Source organism: Lepidochelys kempii, chromosome 7 (assembly GCF_965140285.1).
Source record: "Lepidochelys kempii isolate rLepKem1 chromosome 7, rLepKem1.hap1, whole genome shotgun sequence".
NCBI lineage: Eukaryota > Metazoa > Chordata > Testudines > Cheloniidae > Lepidochelys > Lepidochelys kempii.
The window spans coordinates 126,093,143-126,111,979 of record NC_136386.1 but is presented as its reverse complement, the minus strand read 5'-3'; the positions used below and the strand labels follow the sequence as shown (position 1 = coordinate 126,111,979).

The 18,837-nt window shown below is 43.0% G+C and overlaps 1 protein-coding gene across 1 annotated transcript in view; it reads right to left on the bottom strand.

The window, feature by feature from the left end:
- Window positions 1-18,837, bottom strand: part of TCTN3 (tectonic family member 3) — a 60,119-nt gene that overhangs the window by 36,459 nt on the left and 4,823 nt on the right. The window contains exons 3-6 of the mRNA XM_073354693.2: window positions 17,660-17,781; window positions 8,066-8,196; window positions 5,409-5,517; window positions 5,202-5,320 (exon numbers count right to left, since the gene is read on the bottom strand). Coding sequence (XP_073210794.1) covers window positions 5,202-5,320; window positions 5,409-5,517; window positions 8,066-8,196; window positions 17,660-17,781 — 481 coding nt within the window. The remainder of the gene's footprint in view (window positions 1-5,201; window positions 5,321-5,408; window positions 5,518-8,065; window positions 8,197-17,659; window positions 17,782-18,837) is intronic.

The following is an 18,837-nucleotide window of genomic DNA, read 5'->3' as shown; positions in this document are numbered from 1 at the left end:
CACTTGACTGGATATCACACAACATTCTGATTAAAAAATTAGCACTATACAATATCAGTACAGCACATATTAAATGGATTAAGAGCTGGCTAGCTGACAGATGTCAAAGCAGTTATCAATAGGAGATGTGTTTCTAGTAGGGTTCTTCAGAATCGGTTGAAACCTGATGCTATTCAATCTTTTCATCAATGACCCAGAAGTAAATATAAAATCACTGCTAATAAAATTTGTAGCTGACACAAAGATTGGTGGAGTGGTAATAATGAGTTGGACAGGGCTGTCATACACAGCGATCTGGATCACTTGGTAAACTGGGCCCTGTCAAACAAAATGTGTTTCAATACAGCTACTTGCAAGGTCATACATCTAGGAACAAAGAATGTAGGTCACTGTTACAGGGTGAGTTGACCTTTTTTGTGGGTTAGACCGCAGCTGCACCTGTGCCACGCTTAGCTTGCCTCCCTCGATGAAGGGAGAGAGTGCTGAAGTCATGTTACAAAGCTGATGAGACTAAACTGGGCCTTCATGGAAGCTAGTGACCTGTGATCAGAGCAAGATCAGATCAGAGAGACTCCAGAGAGAGTGGCACTGGGAATGGATGCTTCAGCAGCAGTGGGTGGGAGGACTCCAGAAAAAAACAGACCCGGGAGTCAGTGCTCTATAAGAAGAAGGAGGACAGGCTGGGAGAACACAGGAGGAAGACAGGGAAGTTTGGGATGACTGGGCAGACAGCCTGGTTGTGCAGGTTACCCAAGGCTGGGAACCCATAACTGATGATTGATGTGAGTTACCCCTATGCAGCCACCCTGTGAGTTTCCCCTTAATCTCCCCTAATATTAAGGAGAGGATGGACAGACTGTTCATACTGCCATCAAGCAAGGTAATGCAGTGACTCCTCTGAACAAGGGGAGGATGAAGGAACTAAGAGCTCAGGAGGGCCAGAGCTGAGTCCAAGAGAAGTGCAGTGTTGAAAAAGTGTGGTGCAGAAAAGAAAACAGACCCTAGGGGAGAAAGGGCTGTGCCTCATGAGACTTTGATGGAAGGTGTGTGTTTGTTTGGTTTGATTTAAAGGGATGATCTTTTTGTGACTTGGCCAGAGAGTTATGTCACCTGCTGAAGACGAAAAACCCATGGGAGATTAAGGGAAAATAAGGCACCAGAGCAAAATTGGGTAGATCCCTGTTACAATCACACTTCTACAATAGCAGACGATACTTTGGAAAACTGTGACACAGAAAAGGACTTTGGGAGATGAGGTATAGCTTGACTTTAGTAAGGCTTTTGATACTGTCTCGTATGATCTTCTCATAAACAAACTAGGGAAATACAACCTAGATGGAGCCACCAAGTGGGGGGGAGCGGTCAGTGCTAACGAGGCCAATTAAATTAAGGTGAAAGTGGCCTATTCTCTTGTCAACTGTTCAGAATAGGCCACTTCCATCTTAAGTGAATTGGCCTCATTAGCACTGACCCGCCACTTGGTAAGGGAACTCCCATCTTTTCATGTGCTGTATATATATACTGCTTACTGTATTTTTCACTTTCAAGTGGGTTTTAGCCCACGAAAGCTTAAAGATTCATAGATATTAAGGTCAGAAGGGACAATTATGATCATCTAGTCTGACCTCCTGCATAATGCAGGCCACCGAATCTCACCCACCCACTCCTGCAATAAACCTCTCTCCTATGTCTGAGCTATTGAAGTCCTCAAATCATGGTTTAAAGCCTTCAAGGTGCAGAGAATCCTCCAGCAAGTGACCCGTGCCCCATGCTGCAGAGGAAGGCAAAAAAACCCCAGGGCCTCTTCCAATCTGCCTGGAGGAAAATTTCTTCCCAACCCCAAATATGGCTATCAGCTGAACCCTGAACATGTGGGCAAGATTCACCAGCCAGATACCCAGGAAAGAATTCTCTGTAGTAACTCAGATCCCACCCAATCTAACACCCCATCACAGGCCATTGGGCCTATTCACCATGAATAGTTAAAGATCAATTAATTGCCAAAATTATGTTATCCCAAATAAATTTGTTACTCGCTAAGGTGCCACAAGGACTCCTCATTGTTTTTGCTGATACAGACTAACACGGCTACCACTCTAAATCTAGGTGTTTTGTTTTTTAAAACAATTTTAGTTAAAAACAGTGCAATTATTTGTATGTAGACAAGGCCTAAAAAAATAACAATGGGTGACTTCTACAATTTGCATATAAACTGGTCTCGACACCTTAAATGACTGCTTTCTAGAGCACCAGGAGAGGCTATGTTTGATCTGGGACTAACAATCACACAAGTAGTCCAAGGACTAATGTTGAGCCATTAAGTAACACTGGTTTCAATGACAGGTTTCAGAGGAACAGCCGTGTTAGTCTGTATTCGCAAAAAGAAAAGGAGTACTTGTGGCACCTTCAATGTAATTAAGCTCAACATTCCAGGAATGGGGGGAGAGGGAAATCACAAGTGCTGTCACTGGATACTATACTTTAGATAATTTTTGTTGTTTTTGACTAGCTTCCTCATTTTAAATTAAGTCAAAAGAAATTAAAATAGTCAGAGTTGGCATGGAGTCTACTTGAGCAAGTCATAATAATAATCTCAAAAACGGCATGCATTCCCCTAAACAAAACAAAACACAAAAGGCAAGGAAAAAAACCTGTATAGTTAATGATAAAATACAAGAGGTTATTTGAGTCAAAGAGATATCCTTCAGAAAATGGAAACCCAAACCTAGGGAAGTCAAAATAAAGGAGCAAATGCTGTGGCAGATAAAGCGTCAGATGGAAATTAGGAGGGCGAAAGGAGCAATTTTTGAAGTGCAAATAGTCAAAAACAGAACAGAAACAGATAGCCAAAGACTCAAAAAGTAACAGAAATTTTTTTTTTTAAAGTACATCAGAAGCAAGAAGCCTGCTAAACAACCAGTGGGGCCACTGAACGATCCAGGTGCTAAAGGAGCACTCAAGGACGATAACGCCATTGTGGAGAAACTAAATTAATTCTTTGCATCTGTCTTCACGGCTGATGATGTGAGGGAGATTCCCAAACCTGAGCCATTCTTTTTAGGTGACAAATCTGAGGAATTGTCCCAGATTGAGATATCATTAGAGGAGGTTTTGGAACAAATTGATAAATTAAACAGTAATAAGTCACCAGGACCAGCTGATATTCACCCAGGAGTTCTCAAGGAACTCATATGTGAAATTGCAGAACTATTAACTGTAGTCTGTAACCTATCATTTAAATCCGCTTCTGTACCAGATGACAGGAGGATAGTTAATGTGACGCCAATTTTTTGAGAAAGGCTCCAGAGGTGATCCCGGCATTTACAGACCTGTAAGCCTGACTTCAGTACCGCGCAAACTGGTTGAAACTATAATAAAGAACAATATTGTCATAAATATAGATGAACATAATTTGTTGAGGAAGAGTCAAATGGTTTTAGTAAAGGGAAATCATGCCTCACCAATCAACTAGAATTCGTTGAGGGCGTCAACAAGCATGTGGCCCAATGGGATCCAGTGGATACAGTGTACTTAGATTTTCAGAAAGCCTTTTACAAGGTCCCTCACCAAAAGCTTTTACACAAAGTAAGCTGCTACGGGATAAGAGGGAAGGTGTTCTCATGGACTGGTAACTGGTTAAAAGATAGGAAAAAAAGGGTAGGTATAAATGGTCAGTTTTCAGAATGTAGAGAGGTAAATTGTGGTATTCCCCAGGGGTCTGTTCTGGGACCAGTCCTATTCAACCAATTCATAAATGATCTGGGAAAAGGGGCAAACAGTGAGGTGGCAAAATTTGCAGATGACACAAAATTACTCAAGATAGTTAAGACCCAGGCAGAGCTACAAAAGGATCTCTCAAAACTGGGTGACTGAGCAACAAAATGGCAGATGAAATTTAATGTTTATAAATGCAAAGTAATGCACATCGGATTATGCTTTCCAAAGTATACATATAAAATGATGGGGTCTGTTACCACTCAAGAAAGAGATCTTGGAGTCATTGTGGATAGTTCTCTGAAAACATCCACTCAATGTACAGCGGCAGGCAAAAAGCGAACAGAATGCTGGGAATAATTAAGAGAGGGATAAGATAATAGGACAGAAAATATCATGTTGCCTCTATATAAATCCATGGTATGCCCACAGCTTGAATACTGTGTGCAGATGTGGTCACCCCACCACAAAAAAGATATATTGGAATTGGAAAAGGTTCAGAAAAGGGCAACAAAAATGATTAGGGGTATGGAATGGCTTCCGTATGAGGAGAGATTAATTAGACTGTGACTTTTCAGCTTGGAAAAAAGACGGCTAAGGAGAGATATGATTGAGGTCTATAAAATCATGACTGGTGTAGAGAAAGCAGATAAGGACGTGTTATTTACTCCTTCTCATAACACAAAAACAAGGGATCACCAAATGAAATTAATTGGCAGCAGGTTTACAACAAACAAAAGGAAGTATTTCTTCACACAATGCACAGTCAACCTGTGAAACTCCTTGCCAGAGGATGTTGTGAAGGCCAAGACCATAACAGGGTTCAAAAAAGAACTAGATAAATTCATGGAGGATAGGTCCATTAATGACTATTAGCCAGGATTAGCAGGAATGGTGTCTCTAGCCTTTGTTTGCCAGAAGCTGGGAATGAGCGACAGGAGATAGATCACTTGATGATTACCTGTTCTGTTCATTCTCTCTGGGGCACCTGGCACAGGCCACTGTCGGAAGACAGGATACTGGCCTAGATGGACTTTTGGTGTGACCCAGTAAGGCTATTCTTATGTTACGTTAAACCACAAGAAATTCTTTAAATATCATTTGTTTCTTCAACACAAAAGATGTGAAAAGATATCTCATTTACCTGAAGAGAGCAGGTGTAAAGAGATGGTGAAGAAACAAATGATTCATTAAATAGCAGCAAGTCACGAAGACAGGATGCTCTTGATTCAAGAGTTCTGTAGGAACGTAGAATGGAATGGATGGACTGCTCATAGTAAAGAACAATCTTTCATTAAAATCAGCTTCTGTACTGAAAGGGAGACCAAAGTGATTGGGAGACCCTGGGAATTGCACACAAGTGAGCTCTACTTTAGTAATAGCTAAATTAGCTGAAGAGGCAGTGGCAAAATAGTGCTGAAGTCAGGAGAACAGGATGTCAAGTCACAGTACAGGAAGCTGCTGAGGGTGGGGAAAACGATATACACCTTTAGTATAGTGAAGTCACGGTAATATGAGGCTGCGTCCAGGGCAGGATCAGTGGTGCAGCTGCTGCTCAGGTTGGTGAAGGTCCGAGTACAGCTTGTGCTTTTACTCTCCAGAAAACCTGAAAAAAGGGAACAAGAGACACAAAAAATATCAGTAGGAAATGTCATCCTCAATAAAGCTGGAACTGCTACCACCACCGCACTCACCAGCATGATTCCCATCAATACAAAGTCCATTGGCACCCATTCCCACTGGCTGTCTTAGTGTGCTCAGTACAGACAATGCAGCAAAATAGGTCTGGATTGGATCACCAGCCTGAAAAGGAAATGTGGAGAATTTACAAAGTGTTCATGGAACACCAGTATCAAGTGCAAGGGTCTGAATACCATCAATGCAGAAAGGAATTATAGCAAACCATCAGGTCTGCTAGAGTTAAGGTTTAAACCAGCTTCTGTTTAAAGCTTGACTCTTTGAAGTGCTCTAAAACCTGCATGGCTACTTGGATTGCCCTGAAATTTGGTGTGCCTCATTTTGGGGGTACAGGGGTAGAGTTAGTGACTCAAACTAATTGATATACTCCATTTAACCAAGGGGTTCCCAGAATACCCAGCCCAGCCTCACAGGAACAAAGGACACTGGCCTAGGCAGCAACAAAGGATCTGTTGGACTCTCAAGTAAGTCACCTCCCTTCCCTTGGTCAGTCAGGGACTATGATGAGGTAATGATCACCTGACCCTGAAGGGGGGTGGCAAAGCCAAGAGGGAAAAAAGAACATAATAAAAGGGAGAGACGTTTGCCATGCTCTTCCTCTCTCTTCCACCTCCATCTACAGACATCACCACCAAGAGACTGAAGCGCTGATCAAAGGGGAGAGCTTGGCTGAAGGGCAACCAGCCAGCCTGTGGTGAGAAGCATCTAAGTTTGTAAGAAGAAAAGGAGTACTTGTGGCACCTTAGAGACTAACAAATTTATTTGAGCATAAACTTTTCTGAGCTACAGCTCACTTCATCGGATGCATCCAATGAAGTGAGCTATAGCTCACGAAAGCTTATGCTCAAATAAATTTGTTAGTCTCTAAAGTACCACAAGTACTCCTTTTCTTTTTGCGAATACAGACTAACATCGCTGCTACTCTGAAACCTAAGTTTGTAAGGGCATTGAAACTGTTAAGATCAGCTTAGAATGTGTTTTGCTTTTATTTCGTTTGACCAAATCTGACTTGTTGTGCTTTGACTTATAATCACTTAAAATCTACCTTTTGTCGTGAATAAATTTGTTTGTTTATTCTACCTGAAGCAGTGCATTTGGTTTGAAGCATGTCAGAGACTTGGGATAACAAGCCTGGAACATATCAATTTCTTTGTTAAATTGATGAACTCATATAAGCTTGCAGCATCCAGTGAGCCATAACTGGACACTGCAAGACGGAGGTTCCTAGGGCTGTGTCTGGGACCGGAGATATTGGCTAGTGTCACTCTATTGCACAATCCAAGCTGGCCAAAAGTGCCCACTCATAAAGCTGGGAGCAGTTTACATGCCAGAGGCTGTGTGTGAATATCCCAGGAGTGGGGGTTCTCACAGCAAAGCAAGGCAAGGCTGGCTCCCAGAGTCGAGTATTGGAGTGGCCTAGCAGATCACCAGTCCAGATAACACCAAGGGAACGCCACAAGGAGAAAGAAAAAGACAGAAAGCATGAACTGGCCTTAATGGAATGGAGGAAACAGAACCCCACACTGTGGGGCTCCACTTCTCCAAAAATCCACAAGTGGGAGCAGTTCTGTCCTGCATACAGCAAGTCTGGGGACATTATTGAATATTTCATCACCTTTGAGAGGCTGGGTGTGCTCCATGAGATTCCTGAGGATCAGCAGATGACCACTTTGGTTGCAAAGTTCTCTGTGAGAGCTCTGGATATATTTAATAAAATGTCAACTGATGATTCTTCAAATTATGGTAAATTTAAGGAATTGGTTTTAAAACAGTTTCAGATTACACCTGAAATTTATAGAGTGAAATTTAGAAGCCTTAAGAGAGGGGCTGGATTGAGTAATGTGGCATATGTAAACCAAATGAAAGATTTACTGGATAAGTGGGTAAGGGGAAAAGGTATTCCAACCTTTAAAGAAATGTCTGATTTGGTGGCTCAGGAACAGTTCCTGAATATGTCTAATGATGATGTAAAACAGTGTTTATGGGATAAAAAGGTAAAAACGGTCGAAGAACTTGCAACTTTTGCTGATGAATTTGAACAATCCCAAGCATCTATTAGGTATAGATCACAGGCAGAGGGGTTTAAGTTTGGTGGGAAGCACACTTCCCGTTTTACCACTGGGAAGGAGGAGGGTGGATGGGAGGCTGGACGCTATAAAATCATGAATGGTGTGGAGAAAGTGAATAGGGAAGTGTTATTTACCCCTTCACATAGCACAAGAACCAGGGGTCATCCAATGAAATTAATAAGCAGCAAGTTTAAAACAAACATAAGGAAGTATTTCCTTAACACACACTCAACCTGTGGAACTTGTTGCTATCAGAAGTTGAGAAGGCCAAAAGTATAACTGTATTGAAAAAGGATTACCTAAATTCATGAAGGCTAGGTCCATCAATGGCTATTAGCCAAATGGTCAGGGACACAACCCCATACTCTGAGTGTCCCTAAACCTCTGACTGACAGAAGCTGGGACTGGACAACAAAGAATGGATCACTCCAAATTGCTCAGTTCTGTTCATCTGGCACCAGCCACTGTAGTGGGTTAGAGGGAGCAGTGATCTAACTCTGTATGACATTCTTATATCCTCCTCGCTGCCACCAAGAACCCCAGAGAAAAACAATTAGATTTTTGTGAGTGCTCTTCCAACTCACCCGGTAAAAGGCAGAAGAAGATGGCTGGTCTTGTGATGGTGGAATGAATGATGGTCCGCCATACTGTGCCAAGTACACAGAGAAATCTGATTTTTTAACTTTCTGCGGCTGTTGGAAATAGTTCAACTTTGCTAAAGATGGGGAGGGAAAAAACAAACAAATCCTCCATCAAATCACTAGACAATGATTGTGGAAAGGCTAATGTTGTGCCACTATTCTAAAAGGGATGACTTGGGTAAATATAGGCTCGTTAGCCTGACATCAATGCCAGGTAAAATCAAGGAAAAGCTGATATGCAATTAGTAAAGGACGGTAGTATATTTAATACCAATCAACATGATTTCAGGGAAAATATGTTGTGTCAAACAAATTTTATCTTTTTTTTTATTACAATATGAGTATGGTTGATAAAGGCAACCGTGACATAATAGGCTTAGACTTCTGTAAAGCATTTGACTTAGTCCCACGTGATATTCTGATTTTAGTAAAAAATAGCACTATACAAACCAATGTAGCCCATATTAAGTTAATTTAAAACTGATTAAATGATAAATCTCTAAGTAATTGTAAGTGAGGATGTGATGGGGCAGTCTGCTCCTCAAAGGCAGTAGCACAGTATTAGTCGTTAGCTCACCTCACGATGTGGTTTGGCCCTTCAGTGGTTCGAAAGGTCCAATATAAGGACCAAATGGGGTGTGGGGAGGAAACAGTCCTGGGAATGAGCAGTTCTTGGGAGGAAATCCTGCCACTGTATCCTTTAAGGGTCATGATCCTTGCAGAGAGGGAAGGGCAAGGCTCCATTCTCCTCCCAACCAACTGGGAATGAGCTGGGAGAAGGGAACCAGCATAAGTAACACTCCCTCCGTCCTCACAGCAGGGCAACAGATGCCTGGGGACACTGTAGGGCAGTGGTGGGCAACCTGCGGTCCATCAGGGTAATTTGCTGGCGGGCCGTGAGATAGTTTGTTTACATTGACCGTCCACAGGCACAGTTGCCCATAACTCCCAGTGGCTGAGGTTTGTCATTCCCAGCTAATGGGAGCTGCGGGAAGCAGCATGGACTGCAAGGACGTGCTGGCTGTCGCTTCCCGCAGCTCCCATTGGCTGGGAATGGCGAACTGTAGCCACTGGGAGCTGCAGGCAAGAATTTTTAATGAATCTGTAAACTCAGGGGTTGTACCGTATGACTGGAGAATTGCTAACATAGTTCCTATTTTTAAGAAAGGGAAAAAAATGTGATCCAGGTAACTACAGGCCTGTTAGTTTGACATCTAGTATGCAAGGTCTTGGAAAAAATTTTGAAGGAGAAAGTAGTTAAGGACATTGAGGTCAATGGTAATTGGGACAATATACAACATGGTTTTACAAAAGGTAGATCGTGCCAAATCAACCTGATCTCCTTCTTTGAGAAGGTAACAGATTTTTTAGACAAAGGAAATGCAGTGGATCTAATTTACCTTGATTTCAGTAAGGCATTTGATATGGTTCCACATGGCAAATTATTAGCTAAATTGGAAAAGATGGGGATCAATATGAAAATTGAAAGGTGGATAAGGAACTGGTTAAAGGGGAGACTACAACGGGTCACACTGCAAGGTGAACTGTCAGGCTGGAAGGAGGTTACTAGTGGAGTTCCTCAGGGATTGGTTTTGGGACCAATCTTATTTAATCTTTCTATTACTGACCTTGGCACAAAAAGTGGGAATATGCTAATAAAGTTTGCGGATGACACAAAGCTGGGAGGTATTGCCAATACAGAGAAAGACTGGGATATCATACAGGAAGATCTGGATGATCTTGTAAACTGGAGTAAAAGTAATAGGATGAAATTTAACAGTGAAAAGTGCAAGGTCATGCATTTAGGGATTAATAACAAGAAGTTCTGTTGTAAGCTCGGGGCGCATCACTTGGAAGAAACAGAGGAGGAGAAGGACCTCGGAGTATTGGTTGATCACAGGATGACTATGAGCTGCCAATGTGATATGGCCGTGAAAAAAGCTAATGCGGTCTTGGGATGTATCAGGCGAGGTATTTCCACTAGAGATAAGGAGGTGTTAGTACTGTTATACAAGGCACTGGTGAGACCTCATCTAGAATATTGTGTGCAGTTCTGGCCTCCCTTGTTTAAAAAGGGTGAATTCAAACTGGAACAGATACAGAGAAGGGCTACTAGGATGATCCGAGGAATGGAAAACTTGTCTTATGAAAGGAGACTCAGAGAGCTTGGCTTGCTTAGTCTAACAAAAAGAAGGCTGAGAGGAGATATGATTGCTCTCTTTAAATATATCAGAGGGATAAATACCATGGAGGGAGAGGAATTATTTAAGCTCAGTACCAATGTGGACACAAGAACAAATGGAAATAAACTGGCCATCAGGAAGTTTAGATTTGAAATTAGACGAAGGTTTCTAACCATCAGAGGAGTGAAGTTCTGGAACAGCCTTCCGAGGGGAGCAGTGGGGGCAAAAGACATATTTGGCTTCAAGACTAAGCTTGATAAGTTTATGGAGGGGATGGTATGATGGGATAGCTTCATTTTGGCAATTAATTGATCTTTGACTATTAGCAGTAAATATGCCCATTGGCCTGTGATGGGATGTTATATGGTGTGGGATCTGAGTTACTACAGAGAATTCTTTCCTGGGTGTCTGGCTGGTGAGCTTTGCCCACATTCTCAGGGTTTAGCGGATAGCCATATTTGGGGTTGGGAAGGAATTTTCCTCCAGGGCAGATTGGCAGAGGCCCTGGGGTTTTTTTGCCTTCCTCTGCAGCGTGGGTCACGGGTCACTTGCTGGAGGATTCTCTGCACCTTGAAGTCTTTAAGCCATGATTTGAGGACTTCGGTAGCTCAGACATAGGTTAGGGATTTGTTACAGGAGTGAGTGGGTGAGATTCTGTGGCCTGCATTGTGCAGGAAGTCAGACTAGACGATCATAATGGTACTTTCTGACCTTAAAGTCTATGATTCTATGATTCGTAAACAAACTGTCTTGTGGCCCGCCAGCGGATTACCCTGATGGGCCGCGTGTGACCCAGTATGGTCGTTCTTATGTTCTTATCCAAGAGAAGGTTAAGAAGCAGTTTTATCATGGCTTACCAGTACCTACATTGGGAGAGATTTCTGAGAGACGACTCTTTAATCTAGCAGAATACATAACAAGATCCAATGGCTCAAAGCTGAAACTATACAAATTCAGACCAGAAATAAGGTGCAAATTTTAAACTGTGAGTTATTAGCCATTGGAATAATTTAATGAGGGATGTGGTGGAATCTACATCACTTTAAGGTTTTGTGTCTTTAAATCAAGACTGATTGTCTTTCTAAAAATATAGGCTGTACCCCAACAGAAATTAGGGGCTTGATGCAGGAATTACTGGGTAAGTTCTCTAGCCTGTTATGCCAGAGGTCAAATTACAAGATTATACTTCTGGCCTTAAAATCTATGAATATTTGAGGGGTTTTTTAAATCACTGAATTCCCTTCTAAAAGCAGGATCTTTTCAGAAAGGACTGTACTGTACAGGTGTCAGGACAGAACATATGAGTTCTAGGTCAAAATTTCCAAAAGTGGCCAGTACCAGATGCTTCAAAGGCAGGGGAAAGAAACATCAAAGTGAACAGTTACACAGGGCATTGGAGCGGAGCCCAGAGCTGGAGCGCGGAGCCGCTCCGGAGCAGTGGAGCTGCAGGTTTTTGCCTGGAGCTGGAGCAGAGCACAGCTCCAAAGCCCTGCAATTACAGAGTAACATACCCCAAGGGTAACCTACCCCCCCTCGGCCTTAGCAATTGTCTTTTGCACTGAAAAGAGGAGGGTTTATATCCCTTACATTTTTTCTTATATGATACAATTCTGGATATTCTCCGCTATGTAAACATCTAATACTTTTTTAAATCCTTCTAGGCCCTTGGGCTCAGCAATATCTTGTAGGAGTGAATGAATGAACCCCGAAGCAAGGGAGGCAACTCAAACCCAGGCTCCCTTGAAAGTGTTGTCTGCCTGCCCTACAGCAAAGTGGGGAGTAGAAGATGTGGAGCGGTGTCACTCAACTTTACCAATTCTTGTTTCTTTGTCTCTTTTCAATTCACCAACTTTGTCCGAGTGGGCTGAAAGCATGACTGTTTCTTACACATCTGTTTGACCTTTCAAAAATACAGCCCTCTCCCATCCCCAAGATATAAATAAAAACAGTAGTGATAAAATCTTGGAAAACGATCCGGGGTCAAGAAGAGTGAGGTTGGTGTATGTTATGCTAGAGATCAGACTAGATGATCACAGTGATCCTTTCTGGCCTTAGAATTTGAAAGGAGAGGCTCTAAGATTAGAGCAGAAAGAAGTCTTTAGAGAGGACAATGGTGGTATCTGTACTCCTGGGGGAATACTGCACAAACTGTAGCCAATGATTTTAGTTATTATTCATTTATTGTGTAATGTTAAGATGAATCAATATGTTATACATATTCACTGTATGTTAACTAGAATGAATTTGTAGGATTATAAAAGTGTAAGATTGATCAGTATTTAGAGGAACCAAATATTAGATATGAGTAAGAAAAGTTGAAACGCAAGAACCTGTAGGCTGAGGCTTGCAAGAATTTAGCTTAGCTATTTTAGGCCTTGGAGACAAAAAATGATGACATAAGTGACCGGAAAATAACCCGATGCCCTAAAATTATGGGAAAAGTGGTACCAAGTGGTAATATTGCACAAAATTACCCAGAAGATTAATATTAGATCATAAAAATATTGTAAAGGCGCATCTGTCTGACATGTATCTTAACCACAGGATACATGTTGTGCATCAGTGCTAATGAGAATAAAGGGAATGTACATAGCCTATAGAAAATTGGGGTCTCTTAAGTTTCCAGGGGACACAGACCAATAAGAGAAAAGAGGGTTGACACTTTTATGGACATGCGCAGAATGTAGGTATAGACAGAATCACATCATAAAAAGGGGATGCCCAGAATGGGAAAATTGAGCTTCCTATGGGAGATTCCAGCAGGAACCATCCCTCTACTGATGATCAAGCCATTAGCGACCCATCAGACCCTAACATTATTGTTAAGGATGGGAGTATAACTATATTTGTAACTTGTGCATAGGTCTGTATAGAATTTCTATACGTTTGGGTAATCATAACTTTAATTGTAACTTTAATAAAACTTGTAAAACAGACTAGACCTTGTACTTGTGAATGTATGTGTGATCACTACCCGTGGTCTTTATGTGTTCCCAGGGACTCTAAATCTGAAGCAAGTAGCAGAGCTGACATTCACTCTGTTAAGCTTGAAACTGTAGCCATCAGAGCCAAACCTATGGTGGTGGAATACCAGATTACAAAATTCACTTAAAATAAAATAACAGGCTACAAAATGCAGAATTTATGTCCCCTGCAGATTCCCCCTCCCACCCACAGAATAATTGATTCAGATGGGGAGACAAAGTGAAGCTGCGAAAGGGGTCATGCTGCAGTTACATGTTTCATTCACCAAGAGCTGATTTGGCACCAGAAGAGAGGGCAGCTCGCTCACTGGCCAGAGAAGCCAGCTGTGGAGAGAGAGGGGGCAGAGGCTGCCTTCCTCACAACGCCCTGCCTGCTTGCAGAGCCAGGTGAGAAGGCACAGGATATGGGCAGGCTGGATGGAGCGGGGCACACGGTGCTGCTGGGGGGTCACACAGACTGGGGTTCAGAAGAGCTAGTGGGGGGGACAGACTGAGGTGGGGGAACAGAAGCTAGTGGTGTGACAACATTCAGACAGGCTGAATGGGAGTGCAGGGACACAAGAGGACAGAGGCAGCTATGCCTAGCTGAATGGGGAGTGGGGATGCAGGGACACACTGGGCCAGGGGAAGCCATACCTGGCTGGGTGAGGATGCAGAACACAGGGGAACAGGGGGAAATGAGGGTGCAGGGCCACATGGGGACAGGGGAAAATGTGCCTGACTGAACAGGAGAGGCTCGGGGTCTGGCAGGGTTTGCATGGGGGAGGCTCCCCAAGTCCCTAACAATTCCTCCCACCACAAAAAAAACTGTTCCACAATTCTCCCACCCACACCCCTCCAGGTTCACTCCCAGGTTCCTTCCCAGCAATTACTTCCCTTTCCCTTAGCTCCTCCATTACCTCTGACTCCCCTGAGCCTTTGCACTGCTTCTGAGGGGTGCGGGAAATATGCTCCTGTATTGTAGTTTAAATGAATTATTATTCAAAGTTCTCTATTAATGTGCCTAGTAAGAAATTTATTTGTCAAAAAACATTTCCTGAATCTTTTTTGTTGTCTGTATTGTTACAGACATACTTGCTGACAGGTATTTTGAAATAAATCACCAAAATAACTGAAACTAGTGTGATTATATTGCGTTATTTTGAAAAAATATGCAGAATTTTAAAATACTGTGCACAGAATTTTTAATTTTTTGGCACAGAATTTCCCCAGGAGTATATCTGAGACACTAACCATTATGTGCTATTCTATGTACAGTGAAATAACTGAGGTATCTCAAATATGATTGGTAAACACTTATTTTTGGCCAAGCAAAGCAAGGTCCAATGCTCAACCCAATGGCATTCTCTCTGTGGGTCATTGCACCCTTGCTTGGTGGAACTATTCCTGTTTCAGCCATCATCACTGCAGCCCAGGTTCAGCAACAGGCTGTATGACATGCAAGGATTTCGGAAATCTGTTTCCTTTTGATGATAAAAAGCCACAAAACACCATTTTCTCAAGAAGGAGAAGTAGAGACTATTCCAAGGGGAAGGAAGATGGTCTTCAAGTTAAGGCACAAAACAGAGAATAAGGAAATCTGAGCTCTGTTCTTGCCTCTGCCACAGACTTTGTCTGATCTTGAGCAAGTGCCTCCGGACAAAATTTTCCAAATCACTCTGATCATGGGTACCCCTGTTTCTCAGTACCCAACTTAAGACCTCGATGGTCTGGTTTTGAGAAGTGCTGAGTACCTACACCTCCATTAAATTGGAGATGCATATTTTGTTTTGTTTTTTTAAATCAGGCCCCATGCATCATAAGATTATAGAATCATAGAAGATTGGGGTTGGAAGAGACCTCAGGAGGTATCTAGTCCAACCCCCTGCTCAAAGCAGGACCAACCCCAACTAAATCATCCCAGCCAGGGCTTTGTCAAGCCAGGCCTTAAAAACCTCTAAGGAAGGAGATTCCACCACCTCCGTCCGTACCCATTCCAGTGCTTCACCACCCTCCTAGTGAAATAATGTTTCTTAATATCCAACCTAGACCTCCCCCACTCCAACTTGGGACCATTGCTTCTTGTTCTATCATCTGCCACCACTGAGAACAGCCTAGCTCCATCCTCTTTGAAACCCCTGTTCAGGTAGTTGAAGCTGCTATCAAATCCCCCCCCTCACTCTTCTCTTCTGCAGACTAAACAAGCCCCTTTCCCTCAGCCTCTCCTCATAAGTCAAGTACCCCAGCCCCCTGATAATTTTTGTTGCCCTCCGCTGGACTCTCTCCAATTTGTTCACATCCTTTCTGTAGTGGGGGGCCCAAAACTGGACACAATACTCCAGATGTGGCCTCACCCTTGCTGAATAGAGGGGCATAATCACTTCCCTCGATCTGCTGGCAGTGCTCCTACCAATACAGCCCAAAATGCCATTAGCCTTCTTGGCAACAAGGGCACACTGTTGACTCATATCCAGCTTCTCGTCCACTGTAATCCCCAGGTCCTTTTCTGCAGAACTGCTGCTTAGCCAGTCAGCCCCCAGCCTGTAGCGGTGCATGGGATCCTTCCGTCCTAAATGCAGGACTGTGCACTTGTCCTTGTTGAACCTCATCAGATTTCTTTTGGTCCAATCCTCCAATTTCTCTCGGTCACTCTGGACCCTATCCCTACCCTCCAGTGAATCTACCTCTCCCCACATCTTAGTGTCATCCACGAACTTGCTGAGGGTGCAATCCATCCCATCATCCAGATCATTAATTAAGATGTTGAACAAAATCGGCCCCAGGACCCCTGGGGCACTCCACTTGATACCGGCTGCCAACTAGACATCGAGCCGTTGATCACTACCTGTTGAGCCCAACAATCTAACCAACTTTCTATCTACCTTATTGTCCATTCAGTCAATCCATATTTTTTTAGCTTGCTGGCAAGAATACTGTGGGAAACCGTAACAAAAGTTTTGCTAAAGTCAAGATATATCACGTCCACTGCTTTCCCCATATCCACAGAGCCAGTTATCCCATCACAAGATGGGCACCTAAATATTAAGGTGCACAATATTAAAAGACACCCTTGAAAATTTTGGCCTTAACTTTTGGTGAGCTGAAATATGAATTGAAGAAGCAGGGGGCTGCTTTAGCTAGTAGATCACCTAGTACGCCAAGTCCTCGCTCCCTGCCCCTCCCTTCCAGAGCCTCCTGAATGCCCCCAAACAGATGATTGCTGCAGGCGGGAGGTGCAGGGAGGGAGGGGGAAGTTGTTGATCCATGGGGCTGCTGATGGGCGGGAGGGGCTGGGGGGTGGAGGAGAGCTGATATGGGGGCTGCCGGCCCAACCTTGTTCCAAGCCCCCAGGGCCAAACAACGTTATAAGCAAACACTGCGCAAATTTAAATAAGTATGTTCTCTAATAGATCAGCGATGTAACAATGAAACAATGTTAACTGGGACAACTTTAAGCGAGGAGTTACTTTACAGGAGAAGCATGTTTTAGAATCCATGAGGTGGGAAAAAAAAAAAACTAGACCTGTAGATGGGTTTATTCCCTGTTTTATATAAATTTTTAATATCATCACCATGATCCAGAAAAAGAAATACCACATGGCTGATAAACCTCCGCAGGCTCTTTGAAAGAGAAATTGTTACATTGGTATATATATTATATAATGTGATATACTGACTTCAAAGCACTTTGGCTCAGGCCCATAGCAAGTAAGTAAAATATTTTTGTTTTCCTAGCCAGCTGAGTGTAGGCCACATAAATCTGCATATTTGAACAGATCCTTGAAAGAGCAGTAGGTGAATGGAAAGCGTATTATGCAATCAGGAAATGTGAACTTAAAAATACGACCTAGTAGGGAGACTCAGGGGCGGGCACAGTAACATAATACAGAAATTGTCAGATTAGCTCAGACCTAACCCTAATCCACCGGCTCACCTAGTCTGGTCTCCAGTCTCTGACAATGGTCACTGCCAAATGCTTCAGAGAAAGACGCAAGAAAACACAAAACAGCCCATTATGGAGTAACATGCCCCTGGGGCAGCTGCTTTCTAACTCAAGATTCATGCCATGAAGCCAGAGGGTTTATACCCCTTATAGCATTCTCATCTTCTTTACTATCCTTGTGAATGTTATAATTATTCTCATAAATGTCTTAACTTTTTAAATCTCATTGAGCTCTTGGCCTCAATAATACCTTGTCGCAATCTTGTAGATTTCTTGGCCAGCTTCAGCTCAAAGGTAACTCCTCCTCCCACCCTGGGCCTGTAGTGATGCTGGCAAGTGCTGTGGAACAGCTGACTGTTCACCCCTCATATTCACAAGATGTTACAGATCAGATTCCCTGATCAGGGAGAACTTGGGAATTCAGTGTGCCGAGGGTAAGACTACTTACAATCACTCAGCTGCACACAGAACAGAGACTCATATCCGCTGGGGTCAGTGACGATTTCAGTGTGATAAGGGGTGTTATTTCTGAAAATAAGAGACTTCTCCACGCACACTTGGTTCACAATTCTGCACAAAAAACAGAAGAGAGAGAGAGCTAACGCTAAGGATACACTTACATTCCATGTCCTTCCGCCCCCCAACCAACTGGATACCGAATTCTTCTTAATTTCCTAACACAAACTGTATTGCATTATTAAACATTAAAAATAATGTTTTGCATTATTAAACAATTAGACAGTTAGTGTCTCACCCTAGAAGGAGCTGTGGGTGAGAAGTGAACTGTATATTTGCGGGGCACTTTAGGATTCTTTACAATGCAATATAATCGCAGGAGTACGAGCCTTCTACCACATCTCCCCCTTTCTAGAACAGCCCAGCCCATCCCAACCTCCTCCCCCTTCTCTCCAATCTGTCTCCCTATCCTCTGCCTCTCAGTTGCCATCCCTAATAATTTCATTATAAAGTCATCATGTCCAACCTTGCAAAACTGTCATGACAATGTATGAGCCCTGCCCAAACATCTCCAGTTCCTCCTTCAGAATCATTTAACTGACCTCAGACATTTGAACATGATCACACAAACACCAAGTGATATTAAAATAACTGTGTCTGGATTTTAGTTTCTGTTGGGAGTGTTCAGACAGTGAGAAAGCAAAGAAAAAGCTGGACATGCACAAGTCCATGGGGCCAGATGCAATGCATCCGAGGGTGCTGAGGGAGATGGCTGATGTGAGCCATTGGCCATTATCTTTGAAAACTTGTGGCGATTGGGGGAGGTCCCAGACAACTGGAAAAGGGAAAATATAGTGCCCATCTTTAAAAAAGGAAGAAGAAGAATCCGGGGAACTACAGACCAGTCAGCCTCACCTCAGGCCCCAGAAAAATCATGGAGCAGGTCCTCAAGGAATCCATTTTGAAGCATTTGGAGAAGAGGAAGGTGATCAGGAACAGTCAACATGGATTCACCAAGGGCGAGTCATGCCTGACCAACCTGATTGCTTTCTATGATGAGATAACTGAGTTTGTGGATATGGGGAAAGCGGTGGACGTGATATACCTTGACTTTAGCAAAGCTTTTGATATGGTCTCCCACAGTATTCTTGCCGGCAAGCTAAAAAAATA